This window comes from Rhipicephalus microplus, chromosome 4 (genome assembly GCF_043290135.1).
Source record: "Rhipicephalus microplus isolate Deutch F79 chromosome 4, USDA_Rmic, whole genome shotgun sequence".
In the NCBI taxonomy this organism is placed as follows: domain Eukaryota; kingdom Metazoa; phylum Arthropoda; class Arachnida; order Ixodida; family Ixodidae; genus Rhipicephalus; species Rhipicephalus microplus.
The window spans coordinates 155402844-155426604 of NC_134703.1; the positions used below are offsets into that span (position 1 = coordinate 155402844).

At 44.2% G+C, this 23761-nt stretch overlaps 1 protein-coding gene and 2 non-coding genes across 3 annotated transcripts; 2 read left to right on the forward strand and 1 right to left on the reverse strand.

Moving 5' to 3' along the window:
* Nucleotides 1-8795: 8795 nt before the first annotated feature.
* LOC119172427 (huntingtin-interacting protein K) lies at nt 8796-18003 on the reverse strand. The gene is made up of 3 exons (XM_037423529.2): nt 17703-18003; nt 16419-16526; nt 8796-8927 (listed from the first exon to the last, which is right to left on the reverse strand). The coding sequence occupies exons 1-3, from the start codon at nt 17847-17849 to the stop codon at nt 8832-8834; spliced, it is 351 nt and encodes a 116-aa protein (XP_037279426.1). The 5' UTR covers nt 17850-18003; the 3' UTR covers nt 8796-8831.
* Nucleotides 18004-18803: 800 nt separating this feature from the next.
* Nucleotides 18804-18875, forward strand: TRNAT-UGU (transfer RNA threonine (anticodon UGU)). The gene has a single exon. It is a non-coding gene; the product is annotated as a tRNA-Thr (tRNA).
* A 1401-nt stretch (nt 18876-20276) lies between these two features.
* On the forward strand, nt 20277-20348 carry TRNAT-UGU (transfer RNA threonine (anticodon UGU)). The gene has a single exon. It is a non-coding gene; the product is annotated as a tRNA-Thr (tRNA).
* Nucleotides 20349-23761: the final 3413 nt, after the last annotated feature.

The window sequence follows — 23761 nt, forward strand, 5'->3', positions numbered from 1 at the left end:
ATATTTTCCTTGGCTTCATTGTCTGCTGGTTTTCATTAGGGTTGCGTTCAGCAGAGAAACAAGCCCTCAAATATCATGTTTCTTCATTCAATTATAATAAATGGCAATCTAATCAGCTGGTTCCCTACAATTTGCCATGCCACAGAGTATGCAAGCAATTTCTCATTTTGAAACATCATAACAGAGCTGCTGCACTCAAACCTATGACATCTTGCTCAGCAGTCCAGCCACAGGTGTCGGCAAAGAGGTGAAAAAAATGGGCACTTGACACCCCCCCTCAAGCAGCACCTGCCCTACCACAGATCCTTTTCCCTTGCACCACAATGAACACGGTCTTCCCTAGCCACCGAAGCCTAAGACAAAACCCTGTCAGCACCCGTGACTTCAGCACCACTATCACAACCTTACCAAGCATAAGTAAGTAGAATAAAAAATAACTTTCTAAACAGTTGTTATACACAGCACCTGTTTTACGTCCTATCTAATGATTGATTGATATGTGGGATTTAACGTCCCAAAACCACTATATGATTATGAGAGACGCCGTAGTGGAGGGCTCCGGAAATTTAGACCACCTGGGGTTCTTTAACGTGCACGCAAATCTGAGCACACGGGCCTACAACATTTCCGCCTCCATCGGAAATGCAGCCGCCGCAGCCGGGATTCGAACCCGCGCCCTGCGGGTCAGCAGCCGAGTACCTTAGCCACTAGACCACCGCGGCGGGGCTACGTCCTATCTATCCAAATCGTTTTCACTGTTATGAAGTAATGTTAAACTCTGTGCCCACCCAAAAGCCAGTTTCGCCGCAAGGTCAGAACGATGAATGTGATAGCAACACGTGAGAATGAAAGACGAAGAATGGCAAGCAGCTCGTTACTTGCAGTGTGCCGCTCAAGTTCAAAGGACTCGCCAAAAGAACACACTCAGAGCGAGCGTGAACTAAAAAGCATCAGAGTTATTACTTCTTTGTCTCTGAGCAGAGCGCTGCAAGTGTTGACTATGCACAACCTTCAGATATTTTTTTTCTTAAAGAACAGCAACACATGAAGTCACCCCCACCACATCTCGTGCCAAGGGATGACGTTCAACGCTTACTTTCTTTACCCTGTGTTTAATTTCATGAGTGGGTACAGAAATAGACCAATTTTTATTCTGTCAAACTAAAACAAAATCTAGAAGCATCGCTTTAAGGCGTACCCCTTGGGTTATCTCATGGGGAATACTGCATACAGTCAAGCTCCTCAGAGATCTGCCTACCACCGAGGGTAAATGGTTTATATGAATAGCTCATCATTATTATACTAAATAATGTGTGGCACATGACCAAGTTGTCAAATGCAGTTCATCGCAGAACGAGGCGCCACAGTTTGCATTCCAGTGGCACACTGCGGAAATTTTCCCCCCGATCGATTTTTCTTTGCGACTTTTGCTTATATATACATACATATATGAAACTTGATGGAGATGGCAAAAAAACAAAAGTGTTCATATAACTGCTGTAAAAAGAAAGCAAAATGCCTTTCCTGTCTCAATCACTGTATCAATGGCATTAGCAAAGGGAGCACTCAATGACAGGTAACTTGCCAGTGGTAAAATAATTCTCGTCCACTTTTTTTCACATTTACATTACGGTTACTTCCAATAATGTTCCCTAAAGTTTCCCTGGCATTCTTATTTGTTAGTTCTCATTAATATCATGTCCAACAACGAAAATGAGCCCTTAGATGTACACTTTCTTTCATTCTGTACAAAAGTGCACTTCAGAAGGACCACTGACAGCCAAATTTTTGTTTGTGACTTTTTGTTTTGATGAGTGGCACCTCTGTATCATTATAAAGAATTTTAATTTAAATGCTCTGAAGTGATGTGTTTAATTATGACCAACTATGGCATCACTTCAGTATTTCTGACTGATGTTATAAATAGCTGGCACCTCACTGCCGTATTCGTAACTGACCAGACATAAGGTTCCAAGTGCTCAAACTTCAAAGATATTAACAAGCAGCTTCAGAGACCAAAGTGATAATGAATGAAATCATAAGGCTGCTTGCTGTGATGCCAGCCAGAGGCAACCCAGGTTAGATGCAACTGCAGAGTACCTCAATGATACGAAACGTGCCACCAGCATTGGGCGATGGTGATATTTCTTTGAGCTGGGACACATTGCTAGTATGCATTGAGACAAGGCGTCTCGCTTGTATGGCATTTTCTGTTCACCCGAACTGCTATACATTTGTGCGTTTTTTCAAATTCATATTACAAGTGAATCTTAATTATCGGTTATGATGAGCAAAGTGCAAAATAAGCACTGTAACTGTGTGAAAAATGTACAGCAAAAGTTACAATGCCAGCCAACTCTCTTCAGGACTTCACTGGTCTCATTATGAATCGGCTACAGCACCACTAATGTCTGAAATGGTAGACATACTTGCATATGCTCAGTGGATATAGATGAAAATGCAATTTATTTGAACTCTAAATAAATCTGAAGGTTGTGTCTGCACAATTTTGCCGCAAATTGAATGTGTAGTCAGATGTTGAAGTTGCACTCATAATGACCAACGGCATCCTTTGACTTATTGTCAAAGCGTAAAATGAAACAAACATAAACAACGCTGGTTCCTTGGCTGATTGACCTGTATATTTGTAGTGAAGCATGTGCAGCCATTGGAAGTTGCACACCATGCAATCCCGTGTTGAGGGTGGATGCGAGTGACTGAGCATATTTATAACTCAGCAGGCTGCGGCTGCCAGCATATTCCATTTAGAAATGTGTGACTGTCATTTTGTTACCGACTTGTCAAGAAGATAAAGCCATTAAAAAGTAGTTAGTAACACTATATTCACCCGAGTTGTGCCATGTTTATTTATGAGGACACGAGAAAGCTTGTATTGATTGTAGTTGAGGTTTTTCTCATCAATATTTTGTTTTTTTAATAGTAATGCCAAAGTTGCAGCTAAGGCATTGCCACACACTTCTAGTGAGGCCCTGCCAATGCAACACCGGCCTGCAGCAGACTCGGAGACTTCCACTATAGGCTTCGGCCAGCAACGCTTGAAAGACCTCCAAGTGGTACATTTCAAATTTTTTGTGGGCAAGTCCACCCATGCAGGGTTGCACGAGTGGTGGTGTTTGGGTCTGACTGATGCACTCAAAGAGCAGACACGGGCATTTCGTCAACAAGGGTGAAGGTTCAGCCTACAAAAAAATTTGAAATGTACCACTTGGAGGCCTTTCTGGCATCGCAGGAAGCCTGGGAGTCTGCCACAGGCTGCTGTTAAATTGATGGGGCCTCACAAGAAGTGCGTGTCAGGCATTCTGCGAAATATCGTTGCTGTCACAGCCTGTGCTCTTCGCTTCTCGAAATCACTTGGAGTGAATTTGTCTATTACTGTATGTGCATCAAAAAAAGTTGATAAAAGCTACAATGTCACAGTGTTTAAAATCCTTCAGTGGTGACAAACGATAGGCTCCAGAAGTGTATAGTGTGCATGTTAAAAAAGTGGGACGATATTGACATGCGACAATGCACAAATATCTTTTCGGCTGACTGTTTCTTACTGGCTAATCAGTGTGAAAAAGTTCCACTTCGCAAGCTACAATGAGATATCTTTCTAGAATAAGTATGCTTGACACAATTTAAAACCAAATCAGTCATCACCAGTATTTTATACACAATCTCAGCCACGTTTCACTTGCATCAATAAAAAGCTGTTCTCGCCACAATAGCTGTCAAAGTCTACTGAGTGAATACCTATTAATTCAATCAACCTGGTCATAGCTTGACCAGCAAGCTATTAGTAAGATACTGCAAGAACTCGCACCAATGGGTATTCTCTGAGGGCCTGAAGCTTTTGCAAGTGCCAAAAAGTCACACAGTACATTGTTCATTTTTCGCACAAGGAATGAAACAGAAAATAGTCGTCCGACATTTTTCCAATTGCCAGCTGCAAAGGTACAGCAGAAATACGTGAGGTTGTTTATTATGGTGATGTAGGGTCACGCAAGGCAAGTAACCCAACCGCCGCTATCGACTGTGTAATTAAAATGAATACCCAGCACCTCCAACTAGCTATAATAAAAACACTGGGCTGAGAGTGGTGGTTGTGTCTGTATAGTGACAGAAGGAGCTGGATAGGCATAGGCGAAATTGCATCAAACACAGGCTAGGCAGTTCAGGCTTGTGCCTCATGCTATGTGGCTACAGCACTGCGCAGGCCTTTTCACTACAGCTGGTTTACTTGTGCCGTGGATGAGCGACTAGTGCTGCTAAGGGTCCACCAACGACGCATGTGAAACACTAATGCGCCAATGTGGTCAGAAAGATTCATCGTGTGTTATTCACAGCACAACACCAGAAAACACAGACAGGGAAGGAGAAGAAGAGAAAGAAAAGACAGTGCTGACTCACAACTGTTGTTTATTGAAAAAGAAACGGGGCGAAATGTATACATATATAGGTACTGGCAGCTAATATCACGACACGCGCAGAACAAAAGGTGCACCGAGGTAGCGTTGTCATACTTTTGGCGATAATCAAGATTAGCCTAAATACCTTAATTCTTTTTCGTGCGTCTTTTCTTTCTCTTTTTCTCCTTCCCTGTCTCTGTTTTCTGGTGTTGCGCTGTAAATAAGTTCACCATGAATCCTAACCAACTGGCCCAACTTACCCCCGTCAGAAAGAACATTGTGGTGAGGAGCCACGTGACACAAATAACTCTCACTGCAATGCGATGACACTTAGACGACAGATGTGGCCTGCTGCATTTTTTCCCAGTGATTCTTGTCCATGCCAGAGTTCCTAATGAGCAGGTACTAATAGAATCACATTGATGACGAGGTGGCGACTGTAAGCTGATAGCAGTGTTCGAACTTGACCTTGAAATTATAACAACAGAAGATTCTTAGCAATTGAAACCTCTTGTTATTAAAACAAATGTTCAATTCCTGGTTGGTTCACCATATTTTCAAAGTATCTTAATACCACTTCATTCAAACTGCTCTATTGCACAAATTCACTCAATTCAAACTTCTTGCTTGTCCACTATAATACGGGTTGCAGCGCAAGCACCAAAGTGCTGGAAGAAAAGCAAACAGAAGGCCGCTTTTCTTCGGGAAACGAATGGAAGGTGGTTGATTGTCCACAGCTGGAAACACCTGCGGCCTTTGTTGCTTAGAGCCAGCCTACAATGCAGCCATACTGCAGGTGACAACAATCATGAACCAATTGAAAAAGGGAACTAAAAGATGGTCTGGCCTTGATCTATTGCACGCCGAACACTTCGTCTTTTTACCACAGTACAGTGGTGTAGCGAGAGAAAGCACCTTAAGATTGTGAAGATGCTACACGCGTTTTTTGAGGTGCAATACCGAGCACCAGTATGATCGCCATCTAAAAACTTTATTGGCAATCATGCAGAGCTGTCTATGATGCTGTAAAACAGTAAACATAGCAATATCGGCAAGTATCTTGCTTCTAGCGATATTCATGAGAACTTTGGGAACTGCTGATAGTTCAAACAAAATCCTGGGGTCGCCCCAGAAAGCTGCGAAGACCACCCAAGGGAACTTCCGACTTTCAGATCAAAGGCATCACTCTGAGCACCAAAAGTGGGATGCTCATCCCTATCGTGCCATGTATTCGGATCCTTGGGCTTTGGCTCGAGGCCAAAAATACAAACGAGGAGACGATAGCGCGCCTCAATAACAAATTGGAGGCAGCAATTTGATTAATTAAGAGAGTCACTAGCGGAAGGAAAGGCATCAAGGAATGAAACGCTGTGCATGGTCCATGCCTTCCCAACAAGCCATATCACATACGTAGCGGCCTTCGTCTGGTGGAACAAAGTGGAAAAGGACAAGATAAACACTTTTATAAGGAAGGAAAACAAATCAGCCCTACGTATCCCATGGTACACCAGAAATGAAAAATTGATGCAACTGGGGGTCCGCAACACGTTTGACGAAGTAATTGAAGCTCAGCAAGTAGCTCAACTCGAAAGGCTCTCCAGCACGTGGGCAGGCAAAAAAAAATCATGGACAAACTGAACATCAATTACCATGGAATGAGGAGTCCCAATGAAATGCTAGACCCACATGTACGAGCCAAAATTATGACTGATTCGTTATGGAAAAACTTGCACCTGATCTACGTGTAATGAAGGAAATGCCGTGCAAAAGCAATCGTGAAAAAACCATGTCAAGAACGAGAGCTCCCTATTCGTAGATGCAGCCAGGTACCCCCCAAAAGCTTTCACGACCGTGGCGAACACGAAAGGAATTATAGCGTCGTCCAGATCAGTCAAAACCAGGCACTGAGAAGTTGTGGAAGGAGTGGCGATAGCCCTTGCCATATCAGTAGAAGTCACAGCAGAATTATTAGCGACTCTAAACTGGCAATTCGAAACTACACAAGAGGGTAGATGTCTAGTGAAGTGGCCAGAATCCTAAATAGCAAGCCAGAGGACTAAAAGAACGGAGGCTATACATCGAGGTACTTGAAACAGATTCCAGTGCACATGGGCGAAGATGAAGAGGATCCCAAGACACATTCAAACCTGAATGAGAAGGCCCACCTTGCCGGACAAGAACTCACCATCCGCGACTGGGAACACCCATCTCAACCCTAGGGGGACCGATCCTAAGTTTGATGATAAGGATCAGCTTCTCACCTTCCACGACATATTGACCCCTACAAAAAACAAAGAGAGATACACCCACAACCCCACGCTAAACTAGATAGGTCACAAGAACAGACTGGAGACGCCTACAAATGAGAACATTTCAAAACCCAGTGCACCTCGACCGCATACACCCCAAGCAATTTCCCGACGCTGGCTGTATCCTATGTAAACGCGAATGCACCGACATGGAACACATTCTTTGGAAATGCCCACACACTACACGGCTTTTCGATCACCAAAACATGGACCTCCTTGAAACGCGTTGGCTTGACACACTGGCTAGCTCAGAATTCAAGGACCAAATTTGGGCCATCCACCAGGCCCAGGAAGCGGTGGAAAGAAATAGTAGTAGAAGCAGCAGAGATGTACAAGGATGACAGGCAAGGATCAGCGTGCCTTCTAATGCTCAAAGAAAGAAAGGATTGTGGTTTTAGGTGTAACCCATTATAGTGCCATGTGATTTAATAACTTTTATTTATTTTTTCTACGTAACTGTTGTGTATCCTAAAAGGTGAATCTTATCTTTGGGGTGTCGTGGTTTTGTGGATGTAAAGTTGCACCAATATGCGATTACCTATATATTTTTTGTTTCTTTAATAAATATATTTGGCAGCAGCCTACAATTAGAGAGGTCAGATACAATGTCATTGCCAAAACAGAGTGATGAGGAGGCCCATTGTGATGTGAAATCATGCATTTGGGCGTAAGTTCACCTTCATGCTAGATTATAAACTGTAAAGTTACTTTGCACGGTGAGGGTAATGACAACCGAGCTGCATCATCCTTTTTTTTTGTGCACGCAAGACTAATGTCCATGAGTTCCACAAACAGCAGCCCAAAATTGGCCAGTTAAGGTTTTGCACGGGCTAAAAATGGCAAGATATCTGAACTTAGACTACAAGCTTGTCAGATTTATAAGCTACTCTGTTAGAGGACTGTTATGAGTGACAGCTTCTCAAGGCGAACCTTTTTGCATTGGTACTGAACCGAGTTCTGTTCGGGAGCTATTTTAATTAATGTTAGTGGAAACGGGAAACGAAAATACATGAGAACAGTTTTTCTCTTTATAGGCACAAAATGAAGATTAAAAGTTATGCTCAATCAAGGTGCTGTCTTCTTTTTCTGATTATTAACATTGAAAACATGCCACAGCTTAATTGCATCAACAAGATTAATATAAGATTCAGCTTTAGCAGAATGATGAAATGTGCTAGTTGGTAGTGGTTCATGAATTGTTGTTGCGCAGCAGATGACGAGACAAACACAATAAGGGACTACAGGACACGTGGCGTGCAACGCCTTGCTCACCCCCATCTTGTGATCCCTGTATCGTCGTCTCGTCATCCTCAGTGCAACAGGAATTCATGAAAGGTTCGGGTGCACTGATATTATCATAGGTTGAGAAGACAAAAAAAAAAAAATAGATGGATGTTGCCATTGGGTTGGCACAAAATTTCAAGTTAAAGATGACAGCACTTCAGCCAGTAAAGCCACACATTTCCCTAAATTAATTCGCTTGCACAATCAGTACCCTTCATCTGCTTTATGTTATAGTTCTAAGCAACACACACAGGACAGGAAGCAATGGTCAATACAAATATCAGCAACAAAGATTGGTTTAAGGTTCATCAATAAGTCAGGTAAGGTTGTACTCTTTCAGCACCTTCTATTTAGATTGTGTACTAAGAAACCACAGCCTTAAAAATGGATCAGCAGGGATCGGGGCAACAATGGTAACTAACCTAAGGTATGCAGATGACAGTACATCGATAGGAATTTAGGCAAGCAATCTAGTAGTTAAATGATGACAAAATAAATGTTACTCCATGAAAAAGGTAAAGGAAATAAGCCATCTACAAAGTATTCTGGAGGCCTCATAGAAACATGCAAAGTACCTTACAGAACTCATCAACAATATCTCAGCAGCACGTACATAGTCGCACTGTCAACAGGAGTTGCCAGCAACTCTGTAGCACTTAACAAGGATATGTAACACGAATGATGCAATTAACCAGAACGCACAGTTCTGGTAGCACCAGTGATGGTCAAGCACAGTTGTCATTTCAACATAGGAAGAAAGTGTAAACTATGACGAAAGAAAAGAACCAAGTTAAAATGACACACAACGTTTAATCACACGCAAGATTTAGTTAGTCAGTTCTATGAGGGCCTCAACGACATTCCCTTGGTGCTCCCGCAGTTTGAGCTCTGCAACGGATCGAGGAATCTCCATTTCTTGCATCTGAAAAAGAAATCAAAGGATGCATGTGCGCATGCTGAATACCTGCTCTTCTTTATATCCTATGAAATGCTGCAAGTGTCTACAGAATATCAGGCAAACAGGCAAGATCAAACATACATAAATACACTGGCTAAACCAACGGCTCCTTATAGCGTCTCTAATTTTGCAGTGGTCTAGCATGTTCAAATATCTATATTGATCCCGCTGATGTAGTCGGGCGTCTGCCCAGAGGACCGGAGCCAGCCAGAGTCTCGAGGAGGTGTCGAGGAGAGGAGCCCGGAGCTGTTAATAGTAACTTTTCATTACATTATATACAGGTAGCGTGTTATTACATGATGAGAGCAGCATCATGGAAGCTCTCGACCGAAGCATGTTGGGTGCTTCTGCGAGCTTGTGAGAGCTCGTCAGGAGCGCCTCGGCGCTCGCATTTTATGTCCTGGCCTTCCCAGGATTCCCTGCAGGAAAAAAATTATGGAGGCCAGGACAGTCCAATAAATTTTGCCATCTTCACCTCCACCACCGAAAGGGAAAGGTGAAACGCCGCTTCCTGCACGACACAGCACAGTACGAAGAAGTTGAGTCTTACGCGGAAGTCAATTTCGTAGTCTGTTGCAGTGATGGGTCTGCAGTGCCAGGCAGACTACAAATTGTGAAAATAGCGGCATCAAGGCACCACGGAGAACTTGGGAAATGCATCCACAGATGTTTCTCAGATGCTGGACCCTTTGCCTGGGGCACCTTGACGACAAAGCAAGCCGCCTCGACAGCCAACAACTCTCCCTAATCCGTCAGTCGTGTCCAAAGGGTTTTATGAGGAGCGCCGACAACCTGGGATAACTAGGAGAACAATTTCTCTGTTGTCGCCGCTCTTGGTGCATCTCTGGGAGCGCTGACTCGGAAGGAATCAGGGTAGGCTCAATCACAATGTCTCATGCGACAAAGCAGTGTCAAGCCAGGCAGGCCGATCATAACACCGCATTGTAGTCGTCTATGTTTCATTCTTTTTTGCCCAGAACCAACCAGACTTGTGTATAATCTGAGGCAGTGCCACAAAAAATTGCAGTACTTTCGCTGTCTTTTATTCACAACGAGATGTTTGTCTAGCTTGTAGCGAAACGCCTATCCAAAGTACATGTCAACTTGATCAGCACCCAGTTTTCTCTTATTTTCTTTAATATTTCTTCTGCATTTTCTTCTTTTTAATTCCATACAAAGCGCACGTTATATGAGTTAATGTGTAGCAAAAACTGGTAGTACGAAATGTTTCAAATGTAAGCACCCTGAAAGTCATAGTTTTGTTTGAAAATAGTAGTAAACATGCAACATGTGTTTAGCTGGCAGTGGAATATGCTTGTGTCATGTGGAATTCATCAGACATCACTCTGATTGACCGTTCAAAAAATCATGCAACATTGACCAGCTAAGTCTGCCCTGAGCCAATAGGGCGGAGATGAGAGCGTGCTATTGTCTGGGAGTATTTTTCTGTACCTCAACAGGGTACAAAACGGGGCAAGGTATCTACAGGATGTGATGGAACAAGTCAATCGACAAACTAAATGACACCATAAAAATTGGCAATTGACAACAATCTACACCACCTACCGGAAGCAACCAGACAAAGCATAACGAAAATAGGAAGAAGCAACAACACAACTAAAAGCTCAGTGAGTACATAGCCCATCTCATGGAGGCTGTCAATGTGTATTCACAAGAGCTGTGCACTACCTACTAGAGGAAATTTTAAGGCTTTCTGCTAGAAAATCAAAGCACAGTGAAAACGTGGGTGCTCATTAACAATACGAACCCTCCTGAAAACTCGTGAAGAGCAACAACACGCCTCTTGCAGAGAGAAGCTAATTCTTATGCAGGCTCAGATGCAGAGCTTCTTGAGCTTCAAAACATGTAGTTGAGAGATCTATCGCCATATCAAGCTACATGAGTTTAGAAATACCTGCCCTCGATAAGCCGATATCGCTCACAGTGTATGTTGCAGCATGATCTTTCCAGAACACTGAACCTGAACAGGATCGTATCACACACACCATGGTCAGAAACTTGGCTACTAAAACCCTACAGAAGTTAACAGAGCTCCTTCATGACAAAATTCAAAATTTTTAAGACAGGAGGATGAATACGTCATGAATGAAAAGAGGCGGAGGTAATGCATATACACAAGCCAAAAAAACCAAGAACTGTCCCAGAATCTCTGAAGAGTCTCATTAACAGCCCAGGTAATGTTTTCAAGAAAGCCGCATGACTTGACAGGTACTCAAATGACAACGAACTCCTACCTAATTCTCCGCTTGGTTTCTGACCAAGCATTTTGACGCAGAACACCTTCCTTATCCTTTGGGACAAAGTTCCGAGCCCGCCACTGAGAAGAACAGATCCAATCCTGCTGGCAACGAATTTGTGAAAAGCCTCGGATGACATATCTCATAACGCGATATCGACCAGCCTACAAAAGATAGGTTGTAGGAAAAGAATATGCAGCTGCATGCAGCATTTTCTCAACCACAGAACAGCTAGCATGCGTAGGTCTGGGCCACCTAAGCATAGACAGGACTAGCAGAGAGAACAAGTAGACAATACACAGGGCTGTACAGTGTCCCTCCTCATTTTCAACACAGGGATCCAAATATTAGCTCTGACGTTGAAGCAAGACTCAAAACTTACTAGTAGCCATCTATGCCGACATCACCCTTTGGGCAATGAAGGGGACCGGCAGGACAACCTACAAAGATTTGTCGACACGACTCAAGAACATCTTAAGAAAAAGGGCATGATATGTATGCCAAAAAATATGTTAGTTCATACAGATCAGACTCAAAAACACTTGGTTAACACATTTCCCAATCCTGAACCTGGGACAGAATAAAAATCAGACAAAGCAAGTGCAGAAGCTTAGGGTGCCGGGATTGTTGATACGAGAGACGGGCTGTGTGTTGCCAAAATGAAGTAAAACACACGGCCGAAGGCGTAACAGCACTCATAAGAAGAATCGCCAGCAATAATGAGCAAGGGTCAAAGCATGAGTAGAGCAGGCCAACATACTTATGCATGTGGCCTACCAAGCTGCTGTAGGCCTCCCCAACTGCACTGACCTAGAGCACTTAAAAAGCCTGCGCATTTAGAGTACACACAACGAATACTCCACAACACATTTTGGTCGCAGCAGAAACTCAGCTTGACAATGCAAGGCAGTACTGCTAAAGAAATTATGCCAGCTCTCGGCACTCCGATTTTGTAGGATGCATCAAATACCCAGCGAAGACTACAAACAAACACATGCCACTCTAATACCAAAAGTCATGCGCATTATAGTTAACAACAGGCCCAGATGAGCGAGAGAGGTGGCACTGGAAAGGCTACAAAATGATCCAGACATCTACTACACAGACCCAAGTTCTCACCAATAAAGGCAAACAGCATTTCTTGTGTCATCACCAGAAGAAACCAAGCGATACTGGCTACCAAGAGCACAACCGTAACAGAAAGGGCAGCAATGGCACTAGCCATCCGAGGAGTAAAAGGCCAAAGGCAATCCCCACAGACTTTCATATGCAGCAGCACCGCCAATTGTTTCTCAGAGACCTCCTTCCCCAGAGAATCCAACACATACTGAGATTGAACCTCCAATGCCATGGGATCAGTTGCTGCCCCGCTCACAAAGCTGCAGTGAGAAATGAATGGGCGGCCTGCCTCGCTCGAGCATTAACTTCATGAGTCGCAGACATGCCGACCCCAACAAAATATCTCATACCAAGGATGACGCCTGATATCGAGAGCCAAGAGAATTACAGTATATCCACGGAGTGAATGATGATGAGTGGGGCGAAGCACTTGGGGGTTTCATCACTAAATTGTGACCTTCCTTTCCCCCTTCATTATAACGCCTTTATGGTCGGTGAAGTGGTGGATCGGTGATGGGGTGTAGTGAGATGTTTGCAAGGACTAAGTAGTGGACAGTTTGCAAAGGTGTAACTATAGGCTGCTACGCACAAACAAGGGTTGGACACTGTGGGACAATCTATGTTTTTTTAAGGCGCACCTGAATACAAGTACACGACCATCTTGCATTTCATATTGGCTACTTCTCAACTTGCTTGCTTGCTTTATGGTCGGTGAAGTGGTGGTTCGACGATGGGGCTGTAAGGACTGGCATCACAGGCCAGGGGGGTAAGTCTTCTTTATTGCAGAAGGGTGCGGTTCCCAAAGAGTCGATTTTTGGAGACGATAATCCCGGCGTAAGGACATCCGTTCTGGTAAGAAGATCGTGGTCCGTCGCCACTTTTGACAACCAGCTAGGTGGTCCCCAGCCAGCGAAGTGCCGGCAGGCGAAGTGAGGACATCCAGTGTATTGGCACCCATCCATCTGGATTAAGAGTTCGCGGGACAGCTGTCACGCTAGACAGCGTAGTCATCTCGCAGTAATGGCAGGAGACCCGCAGCCGAACCGGCGCCATCATTGTGTGCGTTTGACAGTTCGCGGAACGTAGTGTGCAGGCCGGTACTGGGGCATAGTGGGATGTTCGCAAGGACAAAGTAGTGGGCAGTTTGCAAAGGTGGAACTAAAGGTGGTCACGTACATACATACAAGCAATGGACAGACTCACGCCTTTAGGTGCTTCGCCCCAAAATGTGTGGCAGACTATGGCGCCACCTTACCATAGTCTTTACACAGTGGTAATCCAGGAACTGGAGATGTCTACAAGCCAACATGTATCCCAACATACACGTCCTCAGCAATCATGTTTAGAGGAAAAGCTTCTTAAAGGAACACCAAAGAGAAACAACGACTTGCTTTTTGATGAACAAACTGCCCTTTGAAAATTTTAATGCCATGTTTTATATAGGTTCATTATTAGAAAAAAAATCAAACTTGAAATTTAATTTTTAAATTTTACACCCCAATCTCCGTGCGTAAAGTTACAAATTTCAAAATGCATTTTTCGTATTTTCGTAATACTCGCTCAAAAAACTTTCCAAAACTTCATATGCGAAAGCTATGTATGCCACCCACAGATTACCTTGCACTTCATTTTTATTGGTTAGAAACAATGTAGAACCAATTGAGTGCTTCAAAGTCTGTTACATCACAATGTTTGGTGCCAAATTCTTAAGGCGGCATCGCCACCCGCATTTTCTTTTAGCGCGTTTCGTCACGGTAAATGTGGTGTTTTTGGGATTGCGACAATGTACCTCACTAATACACTGAAAATTGTTTTGCCCTTTGTCTGTCTTTCAGCGCTTGAAAAACAAAGACAGTGAAGATACTGACAGGACAGTGCTACCCGTCAGTTACTTCAGTCTTCTGTCTTCATTTCTTATGTGCTTAAAAGAACAGGGTAGGGCTTAATATAAAAAAATCGAAACTTGGTTTCTTGCTTGTTTGGAATGATAAGACCTTCCTTAACAATATCCAGAGCCCCACAAATGTTTGTGCATTTTAACTGAGTCCCGTTTTTGCGATCAACTAGCGAGCAGCCAAGCCCCCTTTTTTCAGACCGTGAATCTGAGCTTTCTTCTTCGCATGAATTTTTTTTTTAATCATAATTGATAGTTTCTCTGAGCTTAGCAGGTTTTCAAAAAAAAAGTATACCAGCAGCCTGGAGGCACATGATGCAATTTTTTTTTTAACAGGCCTGGAATTTCCAGACTGATATGTGTGAGATGGTATGTGTGAGACCCTCATGGAGACACGGCCCTGATTGATTTGTAGGGTTTAACGTCCCAAAACCACCATATGATTATGAGAGACGCCGTAGTGGAGGGCTCCGGAAATTTCGACCACCTGGGGTTCTTTAACGTGCACCCAAATCTGAGCACACGGGGCCTACGACATTTCCGCCTCCATCGGAAATGCAGCCGCCGCAGCCGGGATTGAAGACAGGGCTCTGTGCACAAATATTGAGTTAAGTTACACCTTTGATGACTTTGCTGCAGTAGCAAGAATTATTATTGTGTTGACAAATTAAAGAAACTCACCAGAAAATGCACTATACAGTTGAAGACCTTTACAAGAGGCACTGATATGACCGACAACTCGGTATAGGAGACACCACAGTTTGCTGAACATGTTATTTATTTGTGGCGCAAAGCTTGAAGCATGAAGACGGGAAAGGAATAAAAAGACAGATGAGCGCTCTTCTGTCTTTGTTTTTTTTGCCAGTCTTCATCTTCCAGGCTTTGAGCCATAAATAACATGTTCAGCAAACTTACGCACCAACTCGCACAGAAAGAAAGTTATTCTAGTAGAACTCACTGTTGGGCAAGTTGGTGCGAATTCCTAGGTTATTCTAATCACCAGAGTGCTGACATTGAAATAGGGGTTGATAACAAAATGCATACATGGCATATATGAGACACCTCCTATAAGGGACAAGAATTTTTACCCAGTACATGTGTCTTATCAAGGGGTTTAACTGCATTTGGAAGTTGACCCGCTTTCAGCTTCTTAGTCAAACAAGACTGCGACCACTTCAGCAGGTAAGCTTTTACTCACACCACATTGTAACAAGGATGAAATGTTACCTGCAGTGTCTCAGTTTTGACTCATGTGCATCTTCTCCAAATCATGATTATAAGTAAATGTGTCTGCACAGAATGCGGAAGAACCGTGGTGCTCGTTGATAACACAACGGTTTTTGTTCCTTGGAAGAGAAATCCTCGAAACTGCACTTTTGAAACCGCTTCAGCTTTCCAAAAAGCAAGCATGGCTCGAGTAAATGTTCTCAAGGCCGTTCGGAATATCAACGAGGTGCAACACAGCAATATTATTGGGTGATGTATTCGACCAGTAGATTCACAGAAGTCTAAGACAAAACAAGCCAGAAAACTACGATAACAAGAAGTGAAAATTTGATTTGTATGGTGACTATATGGCACATTGTTATTATTTAAATCATTCAGTACATCTTCTTTTTCAACAGAACATAAAATAAACTTGTTGTTCCTGTTTACCATCAATATCTTGAACTCGTTTTTCCATTACCATTGCTCTGTTATCCAAAACAACTTCACAAGAACAGAAGGCTGTTTTTTTTCTTTTTAGGAAAAGGGTGTGCCTGTTTTATTGCAACTTCCTAGTTATAATGATTTTGGCAGAACGGTGTGATTTATGAATACATAAGAAAATTTTAAAGGGCTTTTCAGGAACGAAACAGTGGTGCCATCTCTCGTGGCAATGGCTACACAAACTAAAAGCGACATTTTCCTACTAACACCGACAGTTCAACCACTTCACCACAAAGCTTACTAGACACTTCTTGCCTGGAATCGCGGAAGACGAGGTTCTTGATTTACACTAAACTAAACATCTGCATGGGGCACCCAGAGCCCATATTAAAGTGTATGCATCAGAAGACACCATTTCTAAGTGAAATATTAAAATGATCAAGTTGGAAGTCTAGGCACAACAGTAGCCTACACTTGGCACACATATATAAGTGACATTCAGTAGGCACACTTTCTTTCTGTTTTAGTACTCACAATGAGCTCCACGTCTTCCTTCTTGATGACCACCTTGGAGAGTTCCTTTTGTCGTGCCGCCTTCTCTGCTGTTTCTTTCGAGTGTCGATCGCCAATCATGGACATAGCCTTGAGTAAAAATTTTTTTAAAGTACGTTTCATTAGACAAGCACCCTTCAATTCTCCTGACAATGCTTGTTCCATTTATGATGCTCTCGCTTTCAAGATAACAATGTGAGCTAAGTTAGAATAAACACGGTGAAGATACATATTCATATATGACTGTGCACCTGGCAATGGATACCTGATGGCCTTAAGGGTTCCAGTAGGATGAAATAAAGCACAACTCCATAATGAAACGTGCCAGTAACTTCCGTACAGTAGTTGTCCAGTTTTCTTCATTTATCTCATTAACTACAACAAACATTCATTTGGAAATCACGTGTAACAAGCACCTACACTTATAGCGATCACTGATGCTTCTAATGATTACAGGAATGGTGTAACACTGAAATTTGCCTGCTTTGCAGTGTTTCGTATCTCTATGAGCTTGAGCTGTTGTCGGCAGGTCGTGCGAGAGCGACAATTACACTCGGAGAACTGCTGTCGTGTGGCATCAGCTGATCAGATCGTTCACTCTGCAATGTTCTTTCAAACTGAGGAATGGGAAGTTCCAGAATACACTGTCCCACCAACCTTTGCCACAAGGAAAATTTTAAGGAGTGCTTGTTTTCCAAGGCTATATTTACTATAATGTCTCAATGCATGCGAGTTTCTAGACTGTTAAAATTGCCGCTTTCAAAGCGGCACTTACGCAGGCTTTTTTACGCCGGGCTTACATAATGAATGGTAAATTTTTTTTTTGTCTCCGTGTTTTCGAGAGAGCTAACCAACGCCGACATCGTGAACGGTAGCAGCCGAAATTATACCTGTTAGAACTTGGCCACAGCCAGGTCTCTTTGTTTATACTTTGATTGAAAACTTCTCTGGATCTTTCTTTTCTTGGGAACAACTGCGGCGCGGGAGCTTTCGTTGCGAACACGATCGATATGCTCACTTTGGTAGCGGCACAAGAATGCGCAAACGGCACACGTTCCTAACGACCACAGGTTTATAATACTGGCACACTGAACACAGAGAACCGCGATTCGTTTTAAGTAGAGAAGAAACACCGCCCGCGGCAACCGGTTTGCTTACTTGACTGTGCTGCGTTGGGAGAGATCGCATTGTTAAAAGATACACTCGTGCGGCCGATAATAACACTTAGTGCAAACGGTACTCTACAGATTAAACAGCTGTACTTACACACATAATGTCCTGCGATCGAATTTCTTTGTCTTCGGCATAGTCGGTGACTTTCTCGAGGTCTGCGGCACCGCTGTCGTGCTTGGCGACTTTTTTCTGCGGCTTCTGCTGCTCGTCGCCCCCGGCATCCTCTGTGTCGTCCGACATGCTTGCTCGCTTTTGGCAAAAGTCCGTCAATAATCGGACGGCTCGACAAAATAAGTGCGACGGGAGCAACGGTCTAAAAGCAACCTCGCTTCGCGACGGTTTAGCAGCACGCGTAGTTTTCGCGCACGCCTCTATGCTGCCATGTTGATCTTCAGGATTCCCTAGCGGCGTCGGAGGAAACCAACGAAATTGAAAAAGACACTGGTTTCGATTTCGAAGTGATATGTGTTGGTCGCATAATCCTCGAAACGTCTTTGAAACTAGATCTACCTTTGTTTATATTGTTGAACCTCTATCGCTCTGCCTAATCAAGGGTTTAGAGAATTTCGATTGGACTAAGAGGCAGCGCGATTCATTGTGCTCATCAAACATGTCAAATGAATCGTGTGAGTCCTTGTCGTGTGTCAAGGCAGCTAGCCCAGATGCACGAAGCGCGTGAATCGCTTCGACTTTTCGTGGTTTCATGTCGTTACCGAAATTTGACCGGTCCCAGATGGTTGCACAAAACAGTCATTTTCGGCACCTGGAGGGCAGCAAAGCTAGAAAGCACAGGTTTGAGAAGCCCAACATGTTCATTTTGCACGATCACGAATGTAATTTGTGCAAAGCTTGTAAAGTATGAAAGCACATACCTAAAGGAATATATTTTGTGAAGAGTTTACATGTGACAATGGCTTTGCGAAATGTTTGACGGAAAGAGTTGTTGAGATGATACCGGTAATCTGTCGGAGCCTTGCTTTGAACGAAAGTTGGTTCGCGGCATGTGTTTTTATTCGCATGATTCTTGGGCGTACGTTGGGCGATTTGATGATCTATTACACTATGTGCCTATGACAAACTTGAACGTGTAGACAGATGTAAAGTCTAATAACAAAAAAACATAAAATGTTACCCCAACATTGGCTTTGGTATTATCAAGGATGAGGCTGCTTTTTAACATTGTGTTTCCACATGGCCGCTATAGCTCAGTGGCAGAGCGCTGGTCTTGTAAACCAGCGGTCGTGAGTTCGATCCTCACTGGCGGCTTAAGTTTTTTTACCTTCTCTTTTGCTTTTTTTTTTGTTTCTTTCATGAGGTTTTGCATCGGCATTCTCCTGCGAATTTCTGGTACTTTTCGCATCGACAATCGTGCAGAAAAAGAAACGGCCTGCACATGGGCATGGAAGGCACTTCTGCGTAAACTATCGTTTGCTCCTCAAGGGTTTTTTTCTTTTTTCTGTATCACGTCAGCTTTTCAGATTTCGAAGATCGCTTAAATAGTTACGAACCTTTAAAAGAATGAGAAAATTGTAACTGTCTTCCGGAGCACTTGTATTATATGTTTCTTCGGGATGCATGTTTCCGGTTCTATGTCTGCGCGAACAATAAGCAACAAATTGCTGGAAGGCCCTCAGCCCAACGAGAAGGCTGGGTGGGTCCCCTTTCAATGCTTAAGACGACCGCCCTCATGCACCATGCTCACCGATGCACACATCCGAAAACCTGCAGTACCGGCCGTTAAGCTCATGACGGCAGTCCGGAGCGTGGTCATCGTTTAATTAGACACCATGAGATTAAAAACCGACAGAGAAGAATGCCAGAGAAACTATAGGTGGCGTGGTCTGGAGCAGGCTTGTGTTGCTGTGCATCCGTTAATGGTGGCTACCGTCTTGGATGAGTAACGCCGGGAATTAGATAGATAGATAGATAGATAGATAGATAGATAGATAGATAGATAGATAGATAGATAGATAGATAGATAGATAGATAGATAGATAGATAGATAGATAGATAGATAGATAGATTCGCTCAGTTTATTCACAATCGCCTGCATCAAACTCTACTTGCAATCCCGATCAATATGTACGTAGTATATGCCGTGCTGCATTTTAGTGCAGCTAAGAGGTTAACGTAATGCAAATATTGTTTTATCGGCGACGTTTCTGTTCTGCAATGTTGACGAAGAGGGTAGTAGAAGAGTTCATCCCCTTCAAATCTCTCTCTCTCTCTCTCTCTCTCTATATATATATATATATATATATATATATATATATATATATATATATATATATATATATGTGTGTGTGTGTGTGTGTGTGTGTGTGTGTGTGTGTGTGTGTGTGTGTGTGTGTGTGTGTGTGTGTGAAAGAACACAACAATTATCCTGAGCGCTATGCCTTTATCAGTAAAAGGCAGGTCCCCGGACGGACCAAAGCTCAGAATAAATAATAAACGTCGTGTTACCCCATCGCTCCGGAATAGAAATATTCTGGCTACACTGCTGGGCTAATTGGTATTCCATTGAAAACATCCCTCTCTGTGCTTTCGGCGTTTAAGCTCACGATAGCAACGAACCTCCTCCACTAAGACACTAAGAACGCGTGCGTCGTGGGTCTGTCGTATTGCGTGCACGACGACTTCGGCGATAAGCGACGCGCCGCCGCCGTGGCCGCTATAGCTCAGTGGCAGAGCGCTGGTCTTGTAAACCAGCGGTCGTGAGTTCGATCCTCACTGGCGGCTTAAAGTTTTTTTTTTTCTTCCACTGACGTTGTGTGTTTTGTTTTTCTCTTTTAAAATTTTTTTGCGATCGAGTGCGATCCCACATGCTTTATGGAACTACTGTTACATTTGTGCTGAGATTACACGCACACCCTTTTTTAAGTGCTTTCTTTAAATATAATGAAGTTTTCATAACACTAGCTCAATATCTGACTATATATATATATATATATATATATATATATATATATATATATATATATATATATATATATATATATATATATATATATATATATATATATATATATATATATATATATATATATATATATATATATATATATATATATATATATGACGCTATGATAAACGGCAGACGTGGCCTGGCTCGTACGCCATGTTCATTTCAAAGCACTTCCTCTTCCTCGGCTTCGCTTCTACCAACCATCGCTACCTTTTTACGTCACATGATTCCCCCTCCTCCCGAAAGAATGCACGAGCTACAATCTATAAAACATGAACAAGTGGAGTCTCATAATAAAAAAAATAATGCCAGAAAATGCAGTAATTCATGTCACATGGCGGTTCCATGCACTTGCACAAAAACGTTCACAGTAAAGGCACTCCGGTGATATCTAGGAGACCTCAAGTGGGCGAGGTTGGCTGTTGCGTTATGGAGAGCATAAGTATGCCCTGAGCGTAGAAACTGATGAAATAGCTGCCATTATTGCGAGGAGTTGACGACGTTTGCAGGCATTGCAGTAGATAGGTCTTCGTTGGCGTCGCTGTCTTTACTGCGTACGTGCTCGTTGTCGTAAACTAATGGTATGGTGCCTGAATGTTTTCGTGGTATAACTGGTGACTTCTTGTCTTGTTCGGTGTTTCCTGAAGTTCTGGAGCGGTAATCTTAGGCGCAGTGTTGATCTTTTATGCCAAATGCGTTTCTGGCGCCGATACCTTAGGCGAAGATGCCTCGCTTCTTGAATTTGTTTTAAGAGGCTTGCTTTGCGTCGTCTTCCTTGTTGGTGTGTCTGTTGTAGTATCTGCGATTCACGGACTTGCTTTTGCTGGCGCTGCCGATGTTGCTGTGGACCGTATTGCGGTGGAAGCCCTTCTTGAACATCGCGCTGGTTTTCATGACAACCTGATGGGGTGTCCAGTCGGCAGCTGGTAGTCTGTGAGCTGTTGTTATGCAGTTCGGGCAATGAAGATGATGCTTCAGAGTTGATAGAAAGTGCTTCGGAAGCTTTTTCTACACTGTTCACTATGAGGCTCTTGCGCATGGCAGCGTGCGACGTTCGATGCGTCTGAGCCTTCGGTGTTGCTTCGACTGTCGAGTGTGTATGCACCGGACGGCGATGCATGAACCCGTGTGGAAGGAGCATAACTCGACTGGGTATTTTCTCGGTTTGTCAGCTCGTCTATCGGGAACACGGTGTTCTTATGAGGCAAACGGTGAGCGCCAGGAGCGCTTGAAGAGCCGCGTGATGGAAAACTGGGTGGTGGACCACGTATGCGAGACGAAAAATGAAGTGCATGAGGTGGGTAAACAACGTCTTGTGTCGTATGCTGGAGCGACGACTTTGAAAATACCGGCTTTCGTGAAGAGAAACCTGGTGGAAAGCTATGTTCCTTGAGAAATAAGCGTGGACTGTGACGGCTGATTGTGGCTGTATGCAGGTGGTCGGTAATGAGGAAGCTAGTCCTTGCCGTAGTCGTTAAAACAGGCAATCATCTCTTCTCTGATCTTTTGCCATGATTCATCGTTTTCGAATATTTGTGTCAGATAAAACTTAAATGCCTCACCGGAGATGTAGTCAGTGAAGTTGGCCATCATCTCCCGTTCCGACCATGATGCAGCGGTAGTGTGGAGCTCGAACAGGTAGAACCAGTCTTGCACGGCTCCATCGTCCACTGCTCCGGTGTACTTGGGGATGAAAAGGTCAGTCGATGATCCCATCATGATGCTAGTCGATGTCTACTGCTAGGGGCTGGTTCGGTAGTTCATTTATGGTCAGGGTGTCTTGCGGAGAATCTTGTCGATGATGTGCGACTGATGAAGGGGCTGGCAGGTCTCCATCCTGCCGACTCGTGTGATGCTATGATGAATGGCAGACGTGACCTGACTCATACGCTATGTTCATTTCAAAGCACTTCCTCTTTCTCGGCTTCTACCAACAATCGCTACCTTCTTACGACACACACACACACACACACACACACACACACACACACACACACACACACACACACACATATACCGTATTTTCTCGCATATAACCCGCCCTCGCATATAACCCGCTCCCCTAACTTTGAACTCCCCGAAAAAAGAAAAAAAATCCTCGCGTATAACCCGCATGCTTAGCTTAAAAAAAACTGTTTTGGGAAGTCACAGTCACAATCTCGTTTACAAAAGAACTTTATTTCGAAGCGATCGCCGCAACGTTGACGGCGCCGATTCCCGTTCCTTCAATCATCGCCCGACTCGCCGCTGTCGCTGCTGCCATCCGAGGCTTCGTCGCCGCTCTCGAAGACGCAATCATCTTCGGTGCCATCCAAGCAATTGCTGATGGCGCACTTTTTGAAACTCTTGCGCACCATGTCGGCCGGAATCGCCCCCCACGCATCCACGATCCACTGGCACAGCAGCGCAATGTCTGGCCTCCGCACGCGCCCCGTCGGTGTGAGGGCGTAAAGGCCGTCGGCCATCCACTCGGCATACAGCCGCTTCACGTGCGCCTTGAACGGCTTATTGAGGCACACGTCCAGTGGCTGTAGCATGGAAGTCATGCCACCGGGTATGATCACGAGGTCGGTGCGGTGGTCAGCGAGGCGCGCTTTCACTGCGTCAGTGCAGTGGCCTCGAAACGAGTCCAACACCAGCACCGACCGCCGTGCCAACATGGCGCCCGGCCTCTTCTCCCAGATCGTGCGAAGCCAGTCACAGACGAGGTCACCATTCATCCACGCGTTATCTTCGGTTCGCACAACAATCCCTGGTGGCAGTGGAGTGCTGGGTAGCGTTTTGCGCTTGAAGATTACATACGGGCGCAGTTTGGTACCGTCCGCCAAAGCGCACAACATTACTGTGCAGCGTAGTTTGGTGTTTCCGCCCGTCAGTACGCTTACAGATTTCGAGCCCTTTTTCTGCAGAGTGGTGTCCATGGGCATCTCGAAGTACACGGGCGTTTGATCGGCATTTCCCACCTGGGAGAGCAAGTAGTTGTGCTCCTTCCGCAGCCCGATGACGTAACGTTGATAGCTCAACAGCTTATCCTCGTAGGCGTTGGGAAGCCGCTGGCACATAGTCGTTCGCCGCCGCATCGAAAATCCGTGCCTGGCCATGAATCGCTGGAGCCATCCACGGCTCGCACGAAACTCGCGTGAGATGTTCATCTCGCGGGCCAACCTCAGCGCTTCCATCTGCGCCA

Bases quoted from the DNA above. Each gene is read 5' to 3' on its own strand.
- LOC119172427 (XM_037423529.2), bottom strand. From the start codon at position 17,849: ATGTCGGACGACACAGAGGATGCCGGGGGCGACGAGCAGCAGAAGCCG. The intron at 16,527-17,702 runs GTAAGTACAGCT...TTTTTACTCAAG, and splicing joins GATCGCAGGACATTATGTGT to GCTATGTCCATGATTGGCGA. The intron at 8,928-16,418 runs GTGAGTACTAAA...TTTCTTTTTCAG, and splicing joins AGGAAGACGTGGAGCTCATT to ATGCAAGAAATGGAGATTCC.